At 36.1% G+C, this 25,276-nt stretch overlaps 1 protein-coding gene across 1 annotated transcript in view; it reads left to right on the forward strand.

Moving 5' to 3' along the window:
- Window positions 1-25,276, forward strand: part of VPS13A (vacuolar protein sorting 13 homolog A) — a 255,836-nt gene that overhangs the window by 128,910 nt on the left and 101,650 nt on the right. The window contains 7 exon segments of the mRNA XM_017892695.1: window positions 4,718-4,885; window positions 6,938-7,242; window positions 14,406-14,553; window positions 18,297-18,450; window positions 23,320-23,447; window positions 23,830-23,999; window positions 24,569-24,786. Coding sequence (XP_017748184.1) covers window positions 4,718-4,885; window positions 6,938-7,242; window positions 14,406-14,553; window positions 18,297-18,450; window positions 23,320-23,447; window positions 23,830-23,999; window positions 24,569-24,786 — 1,291 coding nt within the window.

A 25,276-nucleotide genomic window follows, 5' to 3' on the forward strand; every position in this document is an offset into this window, starting at 1 on the left:
AACCGTTTCAGTTCCTTTAAATTTGTTGATATTTGTTTTATGGCCCACAACATACATGATTAATCTTGGTGAACATTTCAAGTGTATTTGCAATTAATATGTGTTTTTAGCAATTGCTGGGTTGAATGTTCCATTTGGGCAAGTAGGTTGGTGGATAGAATTATTCAGGCTACTGATTTTCTGTTTACTGGTTGTGTTGAAGCCTCTGATTACAACCATTGATTTGACTATTTCTCCTTTCCATTCTTTCAGTTTTTGCTTTATATGTTTTGGCGATGTCTTGTTAGGTACATACAAGTATATATGAGTTTTATGCCCCCTTTGTGAATATGTAATGTGTCTCTTTATTTGTGGTAATTGTGCTTGTTCTGAAGTCTACTTTGGTAGTAATATAGCCATTCCAGTTTTCTTTGGTTAGATTTGCATGCTCTATCTTTTTCTATCCTTTAGCTTTTAATTGATGTCTTCTTGTTTAAAGTGAGCTTCTGTTTTTTTGAGGCGGAGTCTCACTGTGTTGCCCAGGGTGGTCTTGAACTCCTGTGTTTAAGCTCACCTCAGCCCTGTAACTGGGATTATATGTGCATGCCACCACATCTGGCTTAAAATGGGTTTTTTGTAGGCAGTGTATATTTAGATCTTTTTTATGTAATCTGACAACCTCTTGGCTTCTAATTTGTGTTTAGACTATTTTATAAAACTATTGATATGATTGGATTGTAATCTGATATCTCTAATTGTTCTAATTTTGCTTATCCTGTTCTTTGTATTCCTCCTTTTGGCCTGAGTTTTGATTATCACTTATTTTATGGTTTCTCTAGGGTTTTATAATGTATATATCTTTAATCACAGTCTATCTTCCAATAATATTTTATTGTTGTACGTATAGTGTAAGAATCTTACAATACCATACTTCCAATTCCTGTTTCCTGGTATCATCATAATTTGCTTTATTTTGGTACATTGAAAACTCACAATGTGTACCTACTGGATTTGGTTTAGTCAGTTTTCTTTGGAGCAATTAGTTTTCTAAAGATGTTTTATATTTTTCTTCATTGCAACTCTTTCTGTAACTACTTCATGTAGTTTCTATTGTTTGTATTTCTCTCTGAAATACTTTCTTTTCTTTTCTTTTTTTTTTTTTGAGATAGAGTCTTGCTTTGTTGCTCAGGCTGGAGTGCAGTGGTACAATCTCAGCTCACTGCAACCTCTGCCTCCTAGGATCAAGCAATTCTCCTGCCTCAACCTCCCACGTAGCTGGGATTACAGATGTGCTCCACTGCACCTGGCTAATTTTTGCATTTTTAGTAGAGATGGGGTTTCATCATGTTGGCCAGGCTGGTCTTGAACTCTTTGACCTCAGGTGATCCACCCACCTCGGCCCCCCAAAATGCTGGGATTACAGGCATGAGCCACCGCGTCTGGCACTTTCCCATTTCTTATAATGCAGGTCTGCTGGTAACGAATTCTCTCAGCTTTTGGGGTACAGATGAGAAGGGAGGTAGGAAAAACTTTTATTTTACCCTAATTTTCTGAGTGACATTTTGCTGGGTTGATAGTATTTTCCCCCTTTCCAACTGTTAAAAGATGTGATTTCATTGTTCTTTGTTACACATAGTTTTGATGAGAAGTCTATGACATTTCTTATTTTTGTTCCTTTGTACATAACTTGTCATCTTTTTTGACTGCTTTCAGGATTTATATATAGTGTGTCTAGATGAGTTTAATTGTGTTTTGATATTTGTTCTGTTTGGGCTTTTCTGAGCTACTTGGATGGCTTTCATTATTTTTCATGTTTTCTTCACATAGTTTCTCTGCCTCTGTCTCCCTCTGTCTCCCCCAGTCTCCCCCACCCCGCAGCTCCCCTGTTTTGTCCTCCTCCACTTGTTCCCTGTTCCTCTTCTTGAATTCCTAAAATTCTTACTAGATTTCTGTTTTTAGTCTCACAGCCTTTGGATGTTCTGTTCAAGTTTTTTTCCCATTGTTTTCTTAGTGCATTTTAATTCAAATAATTTATCTTGACCTATTTTCAAATCTACTGATTTTGTCCTTGGCTCTGATGAAAGTACTGACAAACCCACTGAAGGTATTTTTCACTTATGTTGCCATGTTTTTTAACCTTTAATATATCCTTTTGACTCTTCTTTTTTCCATTGTCTCTGCTATAGTAATATTCACCATCTATTCTTGCATATTTTCCTTTTCCACTAGAAGCCTTTACCATATTAATCGTAGTAATTAAAATTAAAAATTTTAGTTTTAACATTGATGTTATAGATGAGTCTGATTCTGTTGATTCCTTTGTTATTTGTTTGAATTTTTTCCCTTGCTTTTATTGGGCATCTCATAATTACTGATTGAATGTCAGACATCATATCATGTATAGCAGGGGTCCCCAGCCCCTGGGCTGTGGAATGGTACCCGTCTGTGGCCTGTTGGGAACTGGGCCGGACAGCAAGAGTTGAGTGGTGGGTGAGGGAGCATTATTGCCTAAGCTCCGCCTCCTGTCAGATCAGCGGGGGCATTAGATTCTCATAGAAGGGTGAACCCTATTGTGAACTATGCGTACGCAGGATCTGGGTTGCATGCTCCTTATGAGAATCTAACGCCTGATGCTCTGAGGTGGAAGGAACAGTTTCATCCCCAAGCCATCTCCCCACCCTCCAACCCCCGAGCCCCACTCTTGTGGAAAAATTGTCTTCCACAAAACAGCTCCCTGTTACCAAAAAGGCTGGGGGGGACCACTGATGTATAGGATAATAGAGACTGAGGTAAATATCATAGTATTTATGTCTGGAAATGGAAGTGCCTCTTTTCTGCTAAGCTATTAGCTTGGGGTTGGGGGTTGAGCTTAGCTTGGTTTGAATTTTAGATTAATATGATTTCCTTCACTACATTACTGCTTCAGTTTCCTTTAGTTGTAGCTTGTGCTTAGGGTGGGTGGAGGCTGTGTTGCTCAGATTTTGCTCTGTGCTGAGCCTTTGACCTTTCTTCTACTCTTGTACCTCAGAAAATTCGCTTTCCACATTCTTAGCTCTGTCCTAGATGTTAGAGGCTCCTGCTGCTTGTTTCTTAGTGCTTGTGAGCTTGGTGGTACGTATTTGGGGAGAAGGCAAAGTGGTTTGGATAGGCTTGTTAGTGTCCTGGTCCATTTTCAGTCCTAGCCAGGGCTGTTTCTATGAGTCTCAGAAATGGAGTATTCTTGGCCATCCTGTCCCTCCGCCTCATCGTATCTGATTGTATCTCTCGTATTTCCTATGTGGGATTGACTATCCTTCCCTTCCCTAGCAGAGGGAGACCACTAATCATCTGGCCCCAGGAGAGTTCTTGTTCTTCCTCTAGATACAGAGTTTTATTTTACTTGTCCCTAGGATACTGTATTTTCACCTGTGCCCTGAGGGCAACAAGGTTTACTAGTTTCTTATAGCTATTGTTTTGAGAAGATGATAATTTTGGTGGTGCTTTGGGCCTTTTCTGCAGTGGAGGCGTCTCACCTTTTCCAGGGTTGTACCGAGGAAAGCTTTCTCTTGTTTCCCACTTGCACCCCACCCCCATCTTTCTCAAGAGCTCCTCACGTGTGTGGCTCCCAGGGATTCTGCATCTCACATTAGTCCACACTCATCCTTTATCATTTTAGCTGAATTATTCTTACCTATATTGTATAGTATCTGACCTCTCTCTTCTCTACCACAAGTGAACTGGTGCTTATTTTCTGTCTCTCCCGGTTTGTCCTTAGATTTTTAGGGACCTTTGTTGTCCTGTGACCTCAGATTGCTAATAGTTTTAAGAAAGTTGTGGTACCATAGGTTATCTGTTTTGTTTTGTTTTGTTTTGTTTTGTTTTCCTTTTTTTAAGGTTTGGAGGGGCCCTCATTCCAGCTTTGTGCACCCTAGGCAGAAGCAGGACTGTAGACTTCTTTTCAGCCCTGTCTCTTACCTCAGCCTTCAGAGGTCACTTATACATCTGGTTCTGGAGGATTCTTTGTTCTGTAGTTGTAACTGATGTGCTTGTTGATGGCTCTTCAGCTCCCTGTTCTTGCTTGCTTCTAGCATTTAGGAGAATTGAGAAAGCTGTGAGCTTAGTGCTCTGTCCCTCTTCCAAAATTTTTTTTAACATTTTACATCTCCTGTTGTCTCCACCATTTTCAGCTGTTATTGCAGAGCTTGAGATTTTTAACCACTGTAGGTAATTTCTGGTTGGCGATTAAGATGGCCCTTTACAACCTGATAAGGAACAGAAGTATAGCGATAGGAGGAGACTCCTTCGGAGAATCCAGAAAAATCTATTCACATACCTCAAATCAAGAGTAGATTTCAGTAAGGTGTAGATGTACAGTGTTTTTCAAATTTTTGTCAGTGAATCAAGAAATACATGGTTACTCTCATTACAAAAGTATACTTGCAGAATGAAAATGCATATTCAGATATTTCCTCTTCTCTTTTCCATTTAAAAAAAAAAGAAAGAAGGAAAATAACTGGAGCCAGACCTACTACCTTGATTTTATGACCCACAAAGGGAATAGCCACCACCAATTTGTAAAACTTTGTAGTGTAGGTTCCAGTAAAGCAGTTGTAATCGAATTGTTGCCTCATTTGTACTTGGCTTGTGAATACTTGGGAGATTTTCTAACTATGTTTTGTTATTTTTAACTGTTTTATTTTGTACTGAAAACACTTCATTTCAAAAATCGATTGTGATAATTAAATTTTCTCTTATTAAGGCTGTTTATATCACTGGAAAAGAAGTTTTCAGCTTCAAAATGGTTTCTTACATGGATGCAACTGCTGGTTCTGCATACACGGATATGAATGTGGTTGACATTCAGGTTAATTTAGTAGTTGGTTGCATTGAAGTAGTTTTTGTCACAAAATTTCTATATTCTATATTGGTAAGTATTGAATTATTTTTTATTTTACACTAGTTGGAAATTGCTGTATGTCAAATATGGATGAAGACTAATAAGAATTCCCTGCTTGAAATTTTTTCTGATTTTTTAAATAATTTTCTGGGTATCATTTATTAAACATAATGATTGAAATGTATAGTTCCTTCTTTATATAACATCATTTTGACATGGGAATATTCCAATTAATTGAAATACATATTTTATATATTAACATTAAGTATATGTACATTATATATCATACATATTTTATATATTAATTAGAACCTTCATTTTATATGTCATTGGCCTAAGTCTTCGTTTTGCCTGACTTGCAACTATAATTTAAAAATACTGAATATATAATTGACGTTTGTTTTGGTCTCAAGTCATCATTAAGAAAAGGTTATTTTAATTTTCTAGAGTCAAGGTCTTGCTCTGTCACCCAGGCTGGAGTGCAGTGGCATGATCGTAGCTCATTGTAACCTTGAACTTCTGGATTCAAGTGATCCTCCCGCCCCAACCTCCTGATTAGCTGAGACTACAGGCACATACCACCATGCACATACCACCAAGTTTTTTTTTTTTTTTTCTTCAAGTTTTTATAGAGATGGAGTCTTGCTCTGTTGCCCCATCTGGTCTTGAACTCCTGGCCTCAAGTGATCCTCCTGCTTTGACCTCCCAAAGCACTGAGATTACAGACAGCATGTCCGGCCCAAGAAAATCACATTTTCGATTGCATTGTCATTCTGTGAATATAGGGACTTTAAGGAGTTAGATTTAACCCCTATATGACTCCACCCTAAGGCATTTCGGTTCTTATTTCTGCTTGTTTTGGTTTTTGTTTTTCCCTTGCTGTCAGCTGATATTTTTTCCTGTGAGTGTCATACCTGTCTCCATGACATCACTATTCATTCTTTTAAAATGCTGTCTCTATGTTTTAGTGTGTGAACTAGGTAATCAAATCTAAGGTTGTAGTGGAATAAATAGGCCAAGTGTGGCAATTCTTGTAAGCAAGAAAAGTATTTGTGTGTTCATTTGAATGTATTTGGGAATGTGGAGCCCGCTTTTGTTATTTCAGAATTCTAGGTTAATTCCATATAATGTTGCTGTTTTGTGATCTTTTAAATTTAGGTTATCATGCAGTTTTTCTATAGCCATAAAATCATTTTGCATACAAAAATGTAAAGATAAACAAGTATTCCTTGTTGAATTTCTTCTCTTTAAAAAAAAAAAAAAAAATTAATAAGAGTTGGGGTCTTGCTCTGCACCCCAGGCTGGAATACAGGGGCGTGCTCCTAGCTCACTGCAGCCTCAATCTCATGCAAATCCCACCTCAGCCTCCTAAATAGATTAAATTAGCAGGGACAAGAGGTCCCTGCTAATTTTTTATTTTTAATTTTTTTTAGAGACAGGATCTCGCTATATTGCGCAAACTGGTCTAGAACTGCTGGCCTCATGTTATCCTCCTACCTCAGCCTCTTGAGTAGCTAATTTATTTTTATAACCAAAAAAATCATGTCTCTTGAGCCCTCTTGTACTTATACTTGCAAATTACTAAAATGTTAGTTTTTTCTTTGAACATGAAAATTAAGTATAAGAGTATACATCTAGGTAATTATATTTTATGTCATGGAAGTATTTTTTTGGAATTTGGAAATTGGAAAATTATTTTGAAACTTCTTAGACATATTTTATTTATTTATTTACCTTACAAACATAAATGAGCTCTCTGTCCACTGAGGTTGTATAGAGAAATAGGGTTGTTCCCTTTAGAGAAAGTGAGATAAGGGAAATAGATATTTGTAAGACATTCCAGCGATCCCATTTAGCTTTGTTCTGAGGACTAGATTTTTATTTTATCTGTGTCTTTGTGTTTCTCAGTTTTTGTGGCAGAAAATTAAGATTTAACATAGATAGTAAGACTTTGAATAAATAGTGTTTGGTTATATCAAGTAAGAGTTTTTTTTTTAAATGGAGGTAAAACCAGAAATATCAATATATATTTAATGTCTTACTTATTAATAACCTTAAGAATATAATTCTGTTGTGTTACAGGCTTTTATAGATAATTTTCAGGCAGCTAAACAAGCCTTGGCTGAGGCAACTGTTCAGGCAGCTGGAATGGCTGCTACTGGTGTAAAAGAACTGGCACGAAGGAGTTCCAGAATGGCACTGGATATTAACATCAAAGCCCCAGTTGTGGTCATCCCGCAGTCTCCAGTTTCTGAAAATGTTTTTGTTGCTGATTTTGGGCTAATTACAATGACAAATACCTTTCATATGATAACAGAGAGCCAGAGCTCTCCCCCACCTGTTATTGATTTGATAACAATAAAGCTGAGTGAAATGCGACTATACAGGTAAGTTTTCACAAGTATATTTGTGTGGAGTGCAATATTTTCTAACTTTTACGTTAAAGACTTTAATGTCTTGAGTAGTCTGTTTACAGTGAGTTTTATTTTATTAATTATACGTAATTTAGTGATTCTCTCTTCCTTAAGTATATTTTGGCAAAATCAGTTATAGTCTTTGCATTTTAAAAAACCTAGAAAGTATTTGAAAATTTCTCCTTAGGTAATTAGGAAAACTACAGAATTTATTATCTGAGGAAGTATATTTGTTCTTCTTTGTAGTTCATTATAAATTACAGGGCTATGGAAGAAATGAGGAATTTCTAACGTAATATGTTTATTCACTTTGCAAATACAGTATCACCTTATCTTCTCTATCAGTTGTGTGCTATGGCTCTGATGCTGTAATTTAAACAAACAAACAGTAGCATGCAACCTTATGTATTCATTAACCATGGGGTTGGGAAGTAGGGGGATAAACAAATGTTCAAATAGTTCCAGAGCTTTTGTACTGTGTCCTCTGTGTTTCTGTGCTGTTTCTAATCGCCCATTCTGAGTTTATGTACTATTTTCCAACTTGGATCCTTCTCTGTTTATGCTTCTCAACTGCCCTCTTCCTCCTTTCTGTCATTTTTCTTTGATATCATTCTCTTGCTTGTCTCTTCACCTTGCTTTTGTTTCATTTTTTACTTAACTCCCATTCTCTACTTCTCTTTAGCTTCCGACGAGTCTGTCTTTCCCTCCTGCACTTTCTTTGACCAATTGAATAGTTTTAAAGCAGCTTTATTGAGACATAATTGACTCAGAACAAGTTGCATATCTTTAATGTTATACCATTTGATAAGTTTTGATATGTGTACATTTCTGACAGTTTTTATACAGTTGTGTTATTTCTTCCTTAAGTATTAGGTAGAATTTACCAGTGAAGCTATCTGATGCTAGAGTTTGCTTGTGGGAGGTTTTTAAATCATAGTTTTTATTTCTTTAATAAATTTGGGGCTGGCTATTCAAGTTATTTTTTCTCGAGCGATCCTTCCTAATTTTTTAAAAGAATTTTTGCATTTCATCTAGGTTGTAAAATTTAATGGCATAAAGTTTTTCATAATGCTCCCTTATTTATTGATACCTGTAATGGTGTCTCCTCCCTCATTCCTGATATTTATAATTTCTGCCTTTGTACTGATCAATCTGATTGGAGATTTATACATTTTTTTGATCTTAAGAAGCAGGTTTTGGTTTTATTGTTTTTTCTTTTGTTTTTGTGTTTTCTCGTTCGTTGATTTCTAATTCAATATTTATTATTTCTTTCTGCTTACTTTAGGTTCAGTTTTGCTCTTTTTATAAGTTTTTTTAGGTGGTAGCTAAGATTATTGATTTGAAACATTTCTAATGTATGATATAGTGCTGTAAATTGGAGTACTTACATTGTGCTATAAATTTTAAGTTACTCTACAATCCTGTGTAGCTCTCTTCTGTCTGGTATTTTATTATATAACTCTAGCTACTTTGGTTTCTCTTGGATTCTCATCTCTTACCTTCTCTACTCTGGGGCTTTCCTGGCCTTCTCCTGGGTTCCCCCTTCCTGTACCATGGACTGTTAATTATTGCAAAACGGTAGTAAACTGAGACAGTTGTAGGGCTCACCTCATTTTTTTCCCAAACTCTTTGGAATCACTGTCCATTTTTGATGTCTTATATCTTGAAAACTATTTTAAATAAATTTTGTCTTTTTTTTTTTTTTTTTTTTTTCGGAGAGCAGGATTATTTGAAGCAGGAGTGTAAACCCATTCATGTTACATCATCTTAGATGGAAGGAGAAATTTCTGTCACTTGAGCATTTATTAAGCACCAAATATATCCCAGGCATTGTGCTAAGAATAAGAAATATAATAGCAATATTTATAAGGGATTAATAAATAATCCCTACCTCATTGGGTTGTTGTGGTAGGTACTGTTTAATAAATATAGGGGGCTGGTGCATAAAAATGGGATCATATTTTGAAAAGGTTCTAGAAATTAGGTCCAAAGGAGACAAAGCTAGAGGTTGGAAGGATAGTTTGGTAACTATTGCAGTAACTCACATAAGAATTATAGGTGACTTAGTCTAAGGTAGGGGAGTGAAGTAGTGGAGAGCTAACCAGAATTTATAGTAACTGATGATTGAATGGGTGTGGGAGTTAAAGGAGGGGAGAAATTAAAATTCACTTTAGGTTGCAGGCTTGGAAATCAGTGTTTGATGATGGTGTACTTCACTGAGATAAGAGAATAATGCAGAAAACCCCAGTAGAATACAGAAAGTAATTATTTCTCTAATGGGCAAAGCAGCCTGAAAGTGATTGCATGACTTCTACATGGAGAGATCTTGAAAGAAATCCAGAAGGCAGTGGAATATTTGTGCCTAGGTGAGGCATATAGGTGATGTTGTTTAGACTTCTAGGTTTAGGAGTCCTTAGTAATAATTTGTGCTAGTCACTGAAGCCATTGGAATGAACACGGTCACAAAGAAAGCTTGTAGAGTGGGACATATAAGGAAGAATGCTGAGGAATACCAGTATTTAAAGAATTGGCAGAAAAAGGAACCCTCAAAAGAGACTAAGAAGGAGCAGACAGAGAGATGAGAAACCAGGAAAATGTATTGAGGCAGCATTGAGGGTCCTGCTGATATTGTTAACCATGAATTAATACTGCATCTTGTTTTTTTCCCCACGTGGTACTTGGTATTTTGTATTTGGAATCCAACAGTCAGTTGGATTGAGACAAAACTGAATTTTTACCAAGCAGGTGTGACCAAAGGTAGTGGAACAGGATTTTAATGATTGAGAATCATGTTGATGGATAGTGGAGAGGTGATATGATTTGGCCGTGTCCACACCCAAATCTCATCTTGAATTGTAGCTCCCATAATTCCCTCATGTTGTGGGAGGGACCCAGTGGGAGATAATTGAATCATGGGGGTGGTTCCCCCATACTGTTCTTGTGGTAGTTAATAAGTCTCACGAGATCTGATGGGTTTATAAGGGGAAACTGTTTTTGCTTGGCTCTCATCCCCTTTTTGCCTGCCACCATGTAAGATGTGCCTCCGTGTCTCCTTTACTTTCTGCCATGCTTGTGAGGAAGGGATCCAGTTTCAGTTTTCTGCAAATGGCTAGCCAGTTTTCCCAACACCATTTATTAAATGGGAAATCCTTTCCCCATTGCTTATTTTTGTCAGTTTTGTCAAAGATCAGATGGTTGTAGATGTGTGGTGTTATTTCTGAGGCTTCTCTTCTTTTCCATTGGTCTATATATCTGTTTTGGTACCCGCACCTTGCTGTTTTGGTTACTATAGCCTTGTAGTATAGTTTGAAGTCAGGTAGTGTGATGCCTCCAGCTTTGTTCTTTTTGCTTAGGATTATCTTGGCTATATGGGTTCTTTTTTGGTTCCATATAAAATTTGAAGTAGTTTTTTCTAATTCTGTGAAGAAAGTCAGTGGTAGCTTGATGTGAATAGCACTGAATCTATAAATTACTTTGGGCAGTGTGGCCATTTACCTCAGTGAGATACCATCTCACACCAGTTAGAACGGCGATCATTAAAAAGTCAGGAAACAACAGATGCTGGAGAGAATGTGGAGAAACAGGAATGCTTTTACACTGTTGATGGGAGTGTAAATTAGTTCAACCATTGTGGAAAACAGTGTGACAATTCCTCAAGGATCTAGAACCAGAAATACCATTTGACCCAGCAATACCATTACTGGATATATACCCACAGGATTATAAATCATTCTTCTATAAAGACACATGCACACATATGTTTATTGCTACACTGTTCACAATAGCAATGACTTGGAACCAACCCAAATGCCCATCAGTGATAGACTGGATAAAGAAAATGTTGCACATATACACCATGGAATACTATGCAGCCATGAAAAAGAATGAGTTTGTGTCCTTTGCAGGGACGTGGATGAAGCTGGAAACCATCATTCTCAGCAAACTAACACAGGAACAGGAAACCAAACACCACATGTTCTCACTCATAAGTGAGAACATGGGCACAGGGAGGGGAGCATCACACACTGGGGCATGTCAGGGGTGGGGGGCAAGGGGAAGGATAGCATTAGGACAAATAACTAATGCATGTGGGGCTTAAAATCTAGATGACGGGTTGATGGGTGCAGCAAACCACCATGGCACACATATACCTATGTAACAAACCTACACATTCTGCACATGTATCCCAGAACTTAAAGTATTAAAAAAAAAAAAAATTAGAATTGTGTTTTGTGTTATAAATAGCTTTTTTCTTAAAATATGCTATAAATTTTCCATGTCATTATGAGTGCATAAATTTTCCAAATATTTTATTCCTCAGTTTTAGAAAATCTGAATCTGCCTTTTGTTATAAATTTGATTATAATATGTATACATTTTGCTGTTATAAGTAACACTATATTGATGATTAATATCTTTATTACATCAGTACTTATGTAATTGTCTACTCATTTCTTTGGGATAATTCATTTCCTTAGGATGAGTTCCTAGAAATAGAATTACTCAGTTATAAAGTATAACCAATTTTTCCTGAAATTATTTTAAAACAATTGGTAATTGGAAATGCAGTTACTGGGCATGTTGGCTCACGCCTATAAACTCAGCAGTTTGGGAGGCTGAGGATGGCAGATTGCTTGAGCTCAGGAGTTTGAGACCAGCCTGGGCAACACTCTGAAACCCCATTTCTACAGAAAATATGAAAATTATCTGGGTGTGGTGACATGTGCCTGCACTCCCAGATACTTACGGGACTGAGGCAGGAGGATTGCTTGAGCCTAGAAGGTTGAGGCTGCAATGATGTGTGTTAATGCCTCTGCACTCCAGCCTGGATGACGAGGTGAGACTGCCTCAAAAAAACAAACAAAACCCAGAAAATGCAGTTTAGTTACAACGTATTAGAAAGCACATTTAAAAAAAAATGAGAATTCATGTTTGTGACTAGGTTCTTTATACATTAGTCCAATTTGACTGCAATTTAGCAAATATTTATTCACTATATGGCACATGCCGATCATTTAAGTACTGACAAAAAGCAGAGAATAAGATAAACATAGTTCCTGCCCTCATGAAGCTTTCATTCTAACTGAAAATACAGAGGACATCATAAACTATTGAAATGCAGTATGTTAAATGCAGTGATGGAAAAAGTATAAGGTTACATGTGGGAGCACATAGGAAAGGTTTATTTAATCCATATATTGGGTAGTACTGATAAGAAAAGTTTTTCCTAAGAAAGTAATCTTTTCACATAGCAGTTTTCTTTCTCACAGTTTGTCCAAAGGACAGAAATTTACTCAAAGATATATATATATTTTATGTATGTATATATATATATAGAGAGAGAGAGAGAGAGAATAATCCAAGTATTTATTATGGTGAAGAATTGGAAACTATGAAATTTTAATAATAGAAGGGTAATTAAAATACTTATTAGTATAGCCATTTATTCTAATAAGGCCATTAAAATTATATATGCATCCTAGCCTATGATAGGATGCATATATAATTGCATATGCATATCAGAGGATAACTGAAAAAAAGAAAAGAAAACCTATGTGTGCAGCATTCCCTGTGGGTCTTTTAGATTTCTTAACCTATTACTGTTAAGTGGAGACTGCAAGCGTGCAGGCATATGTAAGTTTGTTGTCACTCTGTCATTCATTAATTAAATGGCTTGGTACCAGGCTTTTTGGGAGATCCCTGATGAACTCTCATATTGCTCTCCTGTTAATTAAATGGTTGCCAAAATTCTACAGTCATGGTGTTAATACCTTAGTCTAAGGATTTGCTACTAATTAAAATATAAGTACATTATTGAGGAGTAACACTTTGAGATTGTTACTTTGAGGTACAATGGGAGGCTTCTATGGTCACATTGTTATTTGAAGGGGTTCAATTGACCTACTACATTTTTCTTCATTCCTGAGTATCGGTCTTACCTTTATAAGTGCTTGGAAAGGTAAATATAGTTCAACTTAGTATGAAATTGTATGTATTCAGCTATTTTAACTCATAGAAATAGAAATTTCATATGGTACTACTTATTTTTTATAAAGTAAGGAAATATGTGATATTTTGTTACTTATCTAAATCAGTGAATTAAAATGTTTTTATAATGATGTCTTATATAATGTTTGTTTACAAATTACATGGAGTTTTTTTGTTTTGTTTTGTTTTGTTTTTTGTTTTTTTTTTTGAGACAGAGTTTCACTCTTGTTGCCCGGGCTGGAGAGCAATGGTGTAATCTCGTTTCAGTGCAGCCTCCGCCTCCTGGGTTCAAGCGATTCTCCTGCCTCAACCTCCCAAGTAGCTGGGATTACAGATGCATGCCACCACACCTGGCTAATTTTTGTATTTTTAGTAGAGATGGGATTTCACCATGTTGACCAGGCTGGTCTCGAACTCCTGATCTTAGGTGATCCACCTGCTTCGGCCTCCCAAAGTGCTGGGATTATAAGCATGAGCTACCGCACCTGGCCTATATAGAGATAATTCTTATTTTAATGGTTTGCTATACAACTTTTATACTTTTGCAGTTTTTACCATATTACAAAATTATCTTTAAAAATACATATTTCTTCCCCCCCCCCCCGCCTTTTGTTTTTTGGAGACAGAGTCTCACTCTGTTGACCAGGCGGGAGTGCAGTGGTGTAATCTCGGCTCACTGCAACCTCCACCTCCCAGGTTCAAGGAATTCTCCCACCTCAGCCTCCTGAGAAGCTGTGACTACAGGCACGTGCCACCACGCCCGGCTAATTTTTGTATGGTTGGTAGAGATGGGGTTTTCACCATGTTGGCCAGGCTGGTCTCAAACTCCTGACCTCAAGTGATCTGCCCACCTCAGCCTCCCAGAGTTCTGGGATTACAGGTGTGAGCTACTGTGCCTGGCTCTATTTCTGTATAATATGGAACACTCAGCTTAGTGTAAGTCACCTAGGTTTTTAGTGGGCTAGAACATCACTCAACTCATTTTGACAGATTAAAAAAAAAAAGCCTAATAGATTTTTTTCCCTTTATACCCAACAAATTATTGATTTCTGCTATTTGCATATAAACGGATACATTTAAGTTAATCTTTTTTTTAACTACCCAAATGTATATGAATCAATTTAAAAGAACGTTATCTTTACTTATAGATCTCAGTTTATTAATGATGCATACCAGGAAGTACTGGATCTACTACTGCCATTAAATCTGGAGGTGGTGGTTGAACGAAATTTATGCTGGGAGTGGTACCAGGAAGTTCCTTGTTTTAACGTAAATGCTCAGCTGAAACCAATGGAGGTAACTTTTTTTGGGATACTTAATCAATTTTGTTTTGCTTGTTGAAAACATTGCTTGGGGACGTAAGGCATCATCATATAAGTGGAATTTGTATATATATATAATCACCTTGATTAGAATTGAAGTAGTGATTATATTAAACTAGAATTCATTTAAAAATAGTCTCCATTTATTCTTTTAACAAATATTACTGGAGATAAAATGGCAAGGAAGCGATGACATTATCTCTGACTTCATGGAACTTGCCAGTTTAATGCAGGAGTTGGTGGTGATGGTGATCTGGAAGGTATAGTAGTAGTTAGATAGTAAAAAAGTAATCAGATACATAATTAAAATAGTTATAAATTGTGGTAAATTTAATGAAGGACACAAATAGTAGGCATGGTGCTGTAGTCAATTAGATATATTAATAGAGAATTTATTGGAAAGATCTAGGTTAGAAATACTAATTTTGGAGTCATCAGCATATAGATGGCATTTAAAGCCATGGAAATATATGAAATAATCTATACAAAGGAAGAGAAAGTATTAGAATAATTCATAAATTGAAAATGAAAATGGCAGATGTGTCACCAACCTTAGTTTTACCTTCTTATTGGTTGACATTGCTTCAGAGATCTCTCATAGAACTGTCCACAGGTTCATAGTTTTTTCCCTTGACTGGATGAAGGTCAGAAGTGTGTCACATGCTTTGCCGAAGTGATAGCAACGTATACTCTGGGAGATTTCTTTAAGAAACCTACTTAACAAGTCCTTCTCCCCCCACCCCCAGTTTCCCTATTTCTTTCTGTAAAAATTTTATTTATTAAGAGAAAACTCATTTTAGAGATTTCAGACTTTTAAGTCAAATGTATATTCAGAGCCTAAAACATGATGGCATTATGAAAATCTTAGTGTGTAAGATAATAATGGCTGCTTTAACTTATAGGGTAGGAGATGGAAGTTATCTTCTTAAGATAAGTATTTGAAGTCTATTTATATTGGTGAGATAACAGATAGAAATTTGTAAAACATAAATAGTATGTTCCACCCAGCATGCTGGGGCAATTGCCGCCCCACTGGGCCCAGTTATTAGGCATATTTGTGTGAGGCAGCAAAGACACTGCTTTCCCGTGCTCTTCCCAGGTGGAATCCATACAGAATGTCCAGGTGATGCTGCAGACAATCTGCAAGTGCCCAGCTGCCTTTTGAGGCCAACCCTCTAGGATAAAGTTGGTGCTTCCCTTACTCTAATTCACCTGAGTAGTTGGTTAGCTGCTGTTGCAGCTCACCCCAGAGCCCAGATATTTGTTCCCTCCTGGGCCTCATGTTCTGTGTCAGGGAGAGGCTAGAATCGGTTGTGAAATCAATTAGTCTAACGCATCCAGACCAAGTGGAGTAGCTTGTGATTTCTGACTTGTCACATTTTCGGTGGTTGCATACACAGTCTGTCCTGACATGTAGATACTGCAGATCAGCAGCCCCGGGATCCTTACAGTTCTTTGAACTTCCTCCACTGAGCTCCTGGCAAAAGTGAAGGAAGAGTGCCGGTTAATAATCAGTATTTGAGGTGCATACGATAGACAGATACTAACTGGAAGACATGGTTTAGAAGTTGTGATATTGAATTTCTGCTTATTATATGAACTGTTTTTGCAGTGCCTGCTACATAGTTACAAAATAAGCGTCATGAATAAAAGAATGAAGGAATGAAAGCTTAAAAAAACCCAAAACATTAGTAGTATGCATAAGGTACACACGGACTTAATTTTAAAACACTAAATTAGTGTATCATCTTTGAAATGCAGTCAAAGAAAGCTTAGTACAAGTAAAACTTGTTAAATATTGTGTGATTCAAATTATCTCCTTTGCGGAAGTGATAGCAACATACACTCTGGGAGATTTCTTTAAGAAACTTACTTAATAAGTCCTTCTCCCCACCTCCCAGTTTCCCTATTTCTTTCTGTAAAAATTTTATTTATTAAGAGAAAACCATCATTTTAGAGATTTCAGACTTTTAAGTCAAATGTATATTCAGAACATAAAACATGATGGCATTATGAAAATCTTAGTAAGATAATAATGGCTGCTTTAACTTATAGCTTTAGCTGTCATAACAGCTAAAAATATAACTAATCCTTTTTGTTGTTTTGACAAACTTACAAGTGAGCCAAACTTAAAGATCTTTTTTACATGATTGCTGTTGTGTTAGGGTTCTCCAGAGAGAGACAGAGAGTGTGTGTGTATGTAAAGAGAGAGGGAAAAGGGAGAGACTTATTTTAAGGAGTTGGTGTACATGATTGAGGATGCCACCAAGTTCAAAATCTGCGGGGTAGGCCAGCAAGAAGGATACCCAGGGAAGAGGTAGTGTTGGAGCTCAAGTCTGAAGGCAGTCTGCTGGCAGAATTCTTGCTTGGAGGAGGTCAGTCTCTTTCTATTAAAGGCTTCCAACTTCAATGCAAAGTGATTGGATGAGATCCACCTGCATTATGGAGTGTAATCTGATTTACCTAGAGTCTAGTGATTTAAATATTAATTTCATCTAAAAAATATTTTCACAGAAACATTTAATGTTTGACCACATACCTAGGTACTGTCACTGAGCCAAAGTGACATACAAAACCATCACAGCTATTAAGGCAGGTCTTATGCTGTTGATTTGGGACTAAATTTGTAACAGCTAGGATCTGAAATTGGATCTTTATTTATTTTATTTTATTTTATTTTTGAGACAGAGTCTCTGTTGCCCAGGCTAGAGGGCAGTGGCGTGATCTGGGCTCACTGCAAGGCAGTGGTGCAATCTAGGCTCACCGCAACCTCTGCCTCCAAGGTTCAAACAATTCTGCATCAGCCACCTGAGTAGCTGGGATTACAGGTGTGCACTATACCCGGCTAATTTTTGTATTTTCGGTAGAGTCGGAGTGTCACCATGTTGGCCCAGCTGTTCTCTAACTCCTGGCCTCAAGTGATCTGCCCGCCTGGGCTTACCAGAGTGCTGGACTTACAGGCGTGACCCACCGCATCTGGCCTGAAATTATTAGCTCTTTGAATTAGTTCCTAGTTTCTATGTGGACCTAAGCATATTAACCATTTAGGTTCAGTGTCTTATAAATATGAATATCAGGATTGCATCATTGGTGCACGGTTGTAATCCCAGCTTCTTGGGAGGCTGAGGTCGGAGGTTGAGCCCAGGAGTTTGAGGCTGCAGTGAGCTAGGATTGCATGACTGCATGCCAGCCTGGGTAACAGAATGAGACCCAGTCACTAACTACCTAACTAAAAATAAATAAATTTCAGGATTATATTCCATATACCTAGGACTTTTTCGAGATTCAAATAAAATAATTCATGTAAAACACATCGTGAACTCTTAAAATTTTGATTAACCAAATGTATCATTTTGATTATTCTACATTTGTAAAATGAGGTGCTTACTAACCAAAAAAATCCAAAGTAGATAGATAACTACTTAAAGTTCATTTTAAAGGTTTAAAATTACTAGATTATTTGGTACATTAATAATGAATAGTTCTTTATTCATAACTTCATTGGTGTTAGCACCTAATTTAGTTCTATATTTCACAAGCTACTAAAGAGCACATAGTCATTTAGAAAGCTGAATATTTCAGTTTGTAAAAATGTTTAATTGATGTGGTAGAGGATTGAAACAGTCTTTCGTTTTTCTCGTCTGAGAATTTTAACTGTAGTTAAATCCTTCAGTGAAGTAGCAGTGCTAAAAAGAGCAAATCTTTTTTGTTTAACAGTTCATTCTTAGTCAAGAAGATATAACAACTATTTTTAAAACATTGCATGGCAATATATGGTATGAAAAAGATGGTAGTGCCTCACCTGCTGTAACAAAAGACCAATACATTGCCACTAGTGGAGTTACTACTACTGCCTCACACCATTCAGGAGGTATGTTTTTAAAACTTCAAATTTCTTCCTGCTTTCCTCTTTCTCTCTTTTTCTTCTATCTTCTTCCCTCTCCTTCCCTCTATCTTTTCCCTCCTTCCTCCCCTCTTTCTTCCTCCTTTCCTTCTTTCTTTCCTTCTTTTTCTTTAGTTTGGGCAAAATAAGATTTGTAAGTCTCTTTCTAATCAGCTCATTCCGTTCAGACATCTCTAAATTGTCCATTAGTCACTGTGTTGATTTTTTTTCTTTGAAAGTTCTTAGTCCTATTATAACAAAATTCCTCAATATATATTCATGTTTTCCTGACTTCCTTGTAGCTCCTCATTTTCCATTTTCTCCCCTTCCCCATCTTCTCCCTATCCCTAGTGTGGTACATATCCCAAACAAATCTTTTATATTGATATTAGGAATATCAGAGTATTCGAGGTGCAAAGAGAGGCTCATCATTAGTAGATGGTGGAGTTTAACAAATATTTGGGAGATGGATGGAATGGAGTAGAAGGAAGCAGAACTCAGAAAGAGGCTTCATCTAATGTTGGATCCAGTGTGCTCCATGGAATGTGGCTGGTTTCTGAGTTCAGCACCAGCACATACAGAGGGTTAGTTAGTCCTGGGATGACTTTGCTGCATAAGCATAAAGTTTTCATTCTGGCGTTATAGGGGATCCTCAGACTTACTTACCTCAAAATGAAACCTGCTAGTTCACAAGACTCACCTTTGCAAAGCCCTAAGGTATTACACAGCATTTTTACTCAGAGAATCCTAACAGAAAAACAGCTTTACATTTACAGCATTGTAGGAAACCCCACCCTTACTAGCTGGAATAATGAAACCAGTCCTTTATTGTTAAATGTGAATGGTCAGATATGAAGAAACTTGTAAAAAACCCAAGCATGAATGAAACTAAGATAAACAGAATAGTGTTTTCTGAAGGAAACAGATAGTTGAGGTGACAGAAAAGGAAGCAGACAAACAAAAAACAAACTCTGACATTCTAAGAGGATTTTGAGAAGATAGTATAAGAAATGGATCCCACTAGCACCACCAGCTCATCCAAGCATAGGAGAGTTGCTGGAAATCTAAATATTATTGCTGAAAATTTGAAACAAAAACACTAAACATGGAATTAGAAGTATTGAGTTGGAATATTTGGTTGAGGCAATCTCCCATGACAGAGAAGAAAAAAGCACAGGGTGGAAAATGTGATCAAACTTAAGAGGGATGTTTTAGTTCAGAAAGTCCAATTCCAGAATCCATGTTAGAGAAGAAATAATTGAGGAAATGGAAGGTAATTCTTTAAAGAAGGTAGTATTCTCCTTTTATCTGCAGGGAATGTGTTCCAAGACCCCAGTTGATGCCTGAAACTTTGGGTATTACCTATGTTTGGATAGTACCCAAACTATCTTTTTTCCTATACGTACATATGTGTGATAAAGTTTAATTTATAAATTAGGCACACTAAGAGTTGAACAACAACTAATAGAACAATTTTAACAATATGCTGTAATAAAAGTTATGTGAATGTGGTCTGTCTCTCAAAGTATCTTAATATTTTCAGACGCCAGTTGACCTGACTGCAGGTAATTGAAAGTGCAGGTAAGGGAGAACTGCTGTAAACTGTCCAGACCTAAGTAAATATTAAAGGAAGCTCTTGGCTATAGTGAATCTACTGAGTTTCCAGCAGATTGGATAAACTAAGATTCCACATGCAAACACATTTTCATGAGATGTCAGAATGGTAAAGCTAAGATTTTTTGAAGTTTCAGAAAAAAACAGGCTGCCTGTCAGGGACTTAGAAAAAAATGATTGCATGATTGATTTTTGTTGTTTTTATTTATCAATAAAACATGATGGAATAGAATCCCTGGATGGTAGAAGACAATGGAGGAATATATTCAAAATTCTAAGGAAAGTGGTTTTTGAAGCTCAGATTCTATACACAGCCAAGCCAATACCCAAAATGTGAAAAGAAAATAATTCTCAGATTTCCTGAGACTCTGTTTTCTTAGAGTTCTTCATACCCATTCGTAAAAGAAATTAGTCTGAAAATGTATTTCAGCAAGTCAGGGAATCTAGGAAAGAGGAAAATAGGGGGTTAAAAAAACCTAGGCCTACCCAGGAGTGCATTGAAAAGGAATCTCCAAATTATGTGTGAATAGGCTAGAAAGTAATTAGCTTTCATTAAAAAGTAAATGAGAATGCTTTAAGGAAAGAAAAAAAAGCCATGTGGAAGAATGTCTTATAGAAGAAAAATAGCATGCATTCCACATAGTATGTAGGATACAGAGTTAGCTATATTATATAACTGATATAGAGAGGAAAGTGTTTTCTGTTCTTAAGAAAGAAATTTCTATACCATGGTGCAGAAGTGGACTAAATTTTGCATAATTTTGAGCCATTGTTAGAATGTGAGAAGAGAACCTCTTATTTTTCAGAGGTGCACTCACTGTGACAGTATAGCAGCAGAGACAGTATTAGTGTAAGTCTCATTGAAAAATACTACGTGGTCATAGTTAAACAACACATCGAAGACTTCTTATGTAAATAAAAAAGTAAATGTTATGAACCGTGATAACTTAGAAGTAAAGACATTACTAAGCAAAGCTGTAAGGAGGAAGATGGTTCAGGGGAAACAAATAGTAAGGGCTTAAAGAGTGAGAGATAATGTCTGCAATTGATGTAACAAGAAATAGATGTTTGAATATGTTATTTTAATCGTTTTCTTCTGGAAATTTTTACACATATACCAAAGTAGAAGGAATAAGGTAATGAACCCACATGTATTCATCACCCGCTTTCACTCATTAATATCATGTGGCTGTTTTGTTAACTGCCCTCACTCTGCTCTTCCCCTTTCTTCCTCCAGCCTGTAAGATTATTTTAAAGCAAATCCCAGGTATTATACCATTGAATGCTATTTTTCTGTAAGCAATAAGGACGTTATTTTTAAATATAGTAACGTCATCACCCTAAAAATTAGCCATGATTCCTTGAGACCATGAAGATATCCACTTAGGGTTTATCTTTCTTCTAAATGACTCATTACAAGGTTTGTTTTTTTTTAAATAATGATAAAAGTGTCAATTCACAAAGAAGATGCAACAATCCTAAATGTGTATATACCTAATAACAGAACTGTAAAATATCTGCAGCAAAATTGACAGAACTAAAGAAGAAAATACACATATACAGAATCATAGTTGGGGATTTGAACACACCACTCTTAGTAAATGATAAGATATGGCAACAAACTTAATTAATGTAATATAATGTTACACTCACTTGCAGAATACATTTTTGTTTTTAAGTGGTTCCTGGAATGTTTACATTCTCTCCTGCTGTCACCCAGGCTGCAGTGGCGCGATCTCAGCTTACTGCAAGCTCCACCTCCTGGGTTGACGTCCTGCCTCAGCCTCCCGAGTAGCTGGGACTACAGGCGCCTGCCACCACGCCCGGCTAATTTTTTGTATTTTTAGTAGAGACGAGGTTTCACCGTGTTAGCCAGGATGGTCTCGATCTCCTGACCTCGTGATCCGTCCGCCCTGGCCTCCCAAAGTGCTGGGATTACAGGCGTGAGCCACCACGCCCCATCGTTCATATTATTTATCAGGAAAATTTCACATTTCACCAGATGAGATAAGTTGTAGAAGACTGACAACACGAAAGGTTGATGAGAATGTGGAACAGCTGCAGTTCTCACGGACTACTGATAGGAATGTGAAATAGTATAACCACTTTGGCAAAGAGTTTGGCAGTTAACATATACCTACCTTTAACGGAGCAATTCCAGACCTAGGTATTTACTCCCACTGCACCCCAAAATAAGTATATATATACACAAAATGACTCATTTAGGAATACGTATAGCAGATTTACTTATAGTAGCCCAAATCTGGAAACAACTCAAATCTTCATCAATAAGAGGATAAACTCTTTTCATAGAGTGCATGACTAGCTGTAAGAGTGAACTACTTACTTGTACATGGAACAACATGGTTGAATCTCGAAAACATTATGTTGACTGAAAGAAGCCACACATAAAATTGTACAATCTGTATGACTCCATTTATATGGAATTTTAAAATATACAAAACTCATATATGATGATTGAAATTAGAATGGGTAGAGAGGTTGGGGATTGGCTAGCAAGTGTTAAGAGGGAACTTTCTAGAGGGATATAAGTGTTCAGTATCTTAATTGAAGTGGTGGTTATGTGGATATATACACTTACCAAATTTCATCAAATAGTTCATATAAGATACGTGTATTTCATTGTATGTAAATTTTTATCACAATTGAAAATACATTATCTGGCATGATGGTACTTTTCTCTGAAGTTAGATATAACGAGAATTAGAAAGTGGTGTGTTTTAATTTTAAGCTCATTTAATATGTGCATATAATGCCTTGATTCAAAATTTAAATGTAGAAAACAAATTTTGGATTCTTCTCATAAGTAGAAAAATTTTTTAAATGTCTCTTGGTTTTAGTTTTTTAAAGTAAAATTTGAATACTGAATTATGTGCCAGGTACTGTAGTATGCATTTTACATGTGCTATTTTACTTAATCCCCAAAACATATTCAGTGATTAGGTCTATTTTTCCTTGGAACAGAACAGTAGTGGAAACAGAAGCATCAAAGGGAAACAGAAACACCAAGTGTTCAATTAATATTCCCAAATTATTATGGAAAGAGTCCTAAGCCAGAAGTTAACTGAGTTTTACATGTGAATTTCCTAGTATTTTATTTTCTTGAACGTCATTTTACTATACCTGTTTAATTAATAATTCTATTAAATCTATTTCAAGGGTATTTTAATGAGCTAATTTTTAATGTATTTTCTTTTATTAAATAACTTTAATTTTTTCAAGGAGCAACTGTGGTGACAGCTGCCGTGGTAGAAGTACATTCACGTGCCTCCCTAGTTAAGACAACACTGAACATGAGCTTCAAAACTGATTATCTCACCATGGTGCTGTATAGTCCAGGTCCTAAACAAGTAAGTCCAGGAAGAAAAGAAAATGTATTTTCACTTGTGAAATTTGCATAGGTAGATGTTTTTAAAGTAAAAAATGTTAATATTTAACATGTATTTTGTAGTCTGTCCCTCTGAGAAAGATGGTTGATCTTTTTACTTTAATAATAATTGTAACCATTTCCCTTTTAAATGAGTTATCTATCATGTAGCTAATAATATGAAAAATAAATTGTAAAATTAAAGTGATATGTATATATTTTTGGCCTTTCATTAGAGCCCTTTGGAGACAGAGAATTTTGATGTTTGTTATAAGCAGAGGCAATACTTTGTAGTAGTTCATATCATAAAATACACTTTAGACTTGTGTTTCTGTGCAATTTTGTATTGATTTCTCCTTTCATAGGCTTCCTTTACAGATGTTCGGGATCCTTCTCTGAAACTTGCTGAATTTAAATTGGAGAATATTATAAGTACTTTAAAAATGTATACAGATGACTCAACATTTTCTTCCTTCTCATTAAAAAACTGTATTTTAGATGATAAAAGGCCCCATGTCAAGAAAGCAACTCCTCGGTATGTATTGTAATGATGTTCTAAGGTTTTAATTGAGAAATTGTTGATATATTTTACAGAATTCATTTCCAGAGTTGCATGTTCATTTTCTGAGTGCATCCTAGGTTCCTTAAAGCTTCAATTCAATCAACTCGTAGTACTCAGTTAACATTTAAAATGTCCTGGTTCTGTTATGTGCTATTCTTACTGAATAATTGATAGATTGGTTGAGTAAATAGAAATAATCAGTGCAATTAAATTGGTTTTTACATTATTTAAATTACATTCTCTAATATAAATTATTGTTAATCTATGCTAATTGCAATGGGAAGTACATGAAAAATTGAAAAGAAAAAATATCCTGAGATTCAAACTCGTAATTTATTGAACATACACTTCCTAATTTATGATACATTTGTGTTTCAGAAATTTTGTTGTTTGGAACACTTTATGGATCTTCCCAAGAGACATGACTTCAGAATGCTTTTTTTTTTTTTGTCAGTGAAAGAGATAAGAGGTCTTTAAGTTTTACTCGTATGTTTGATTACTTCTAAGTTACTCATGTAAGGAATTGTTACTGTATTTTCCAGAATGATAGGACTGACTGTTGGTTTTGACAAAAAAGACATGATGGATATAAAGTACAGGAAAGTCAGAGATGGCTGTGTGACTGATGCAGTCTTTCAAGAAATGTATATTTGTGCAAGTGTAGAATTTCTGCAGACTGTTGCAAATGTCTTTCTTGAGGCCTACACCACAGGCACTGCTGTAGAAACCAGTGTGCAAACATGGACTGCTAAGGAAGAAGGTTAGTTATTGGCTAAAATATTTAATATTTGTTTTATTGAAGTACTACAACAGGGCTTACCTTGATTAGCCTTTTAGATCATCAAGGTAAATGCTTTAAGAAATTAAAATTTTATTTTTCAGAGTAGAAGGAAAACCTTAATGTGTTTTCTGGGAGGTTGTATAGTTTGCATTTTTTAAAGGTGTGAATATGAAACCTATGTTAGAATAAGTAATTGTACTTCTCTTCAGGCAGTAACATGAAGGAATTTGTCTAGTGGAAAAAAACAAGCGAGCGAATAATGAACCAACCATACCTTTTCACAATTAAGATAATATTCAATTTAAAGCACTCATTTATTTTTCTTGTATTTATTCCTAGCTTTTAACATATGGTTTCTCTATTATCTTTTTGTAATATGTCATTTACTGTGGTATAGTAGAAAGAGTATCAAGTTGAGAGTTGGAAACTAGATTAGTGTCTAGGCTTTCCAATTAAATAGTGGAGATTC

Source organism: Rhinopithecus bieti, unplaced genomic scaffold (genome assembly GCF_001698545.2).
Source record: "Rhinopithecus bieti isolate Rb0 unplaced genomic scaffold, ASM169854v2 scaffold_19708, whole genome shotgun sequence".
NCBI classification, from domain to species: Eukaryota; Metazoa; Chordata; class Mammalia; order Primates; family Cercopithecidae; genus Rhinopithecus; species Rhinopithecus bieti.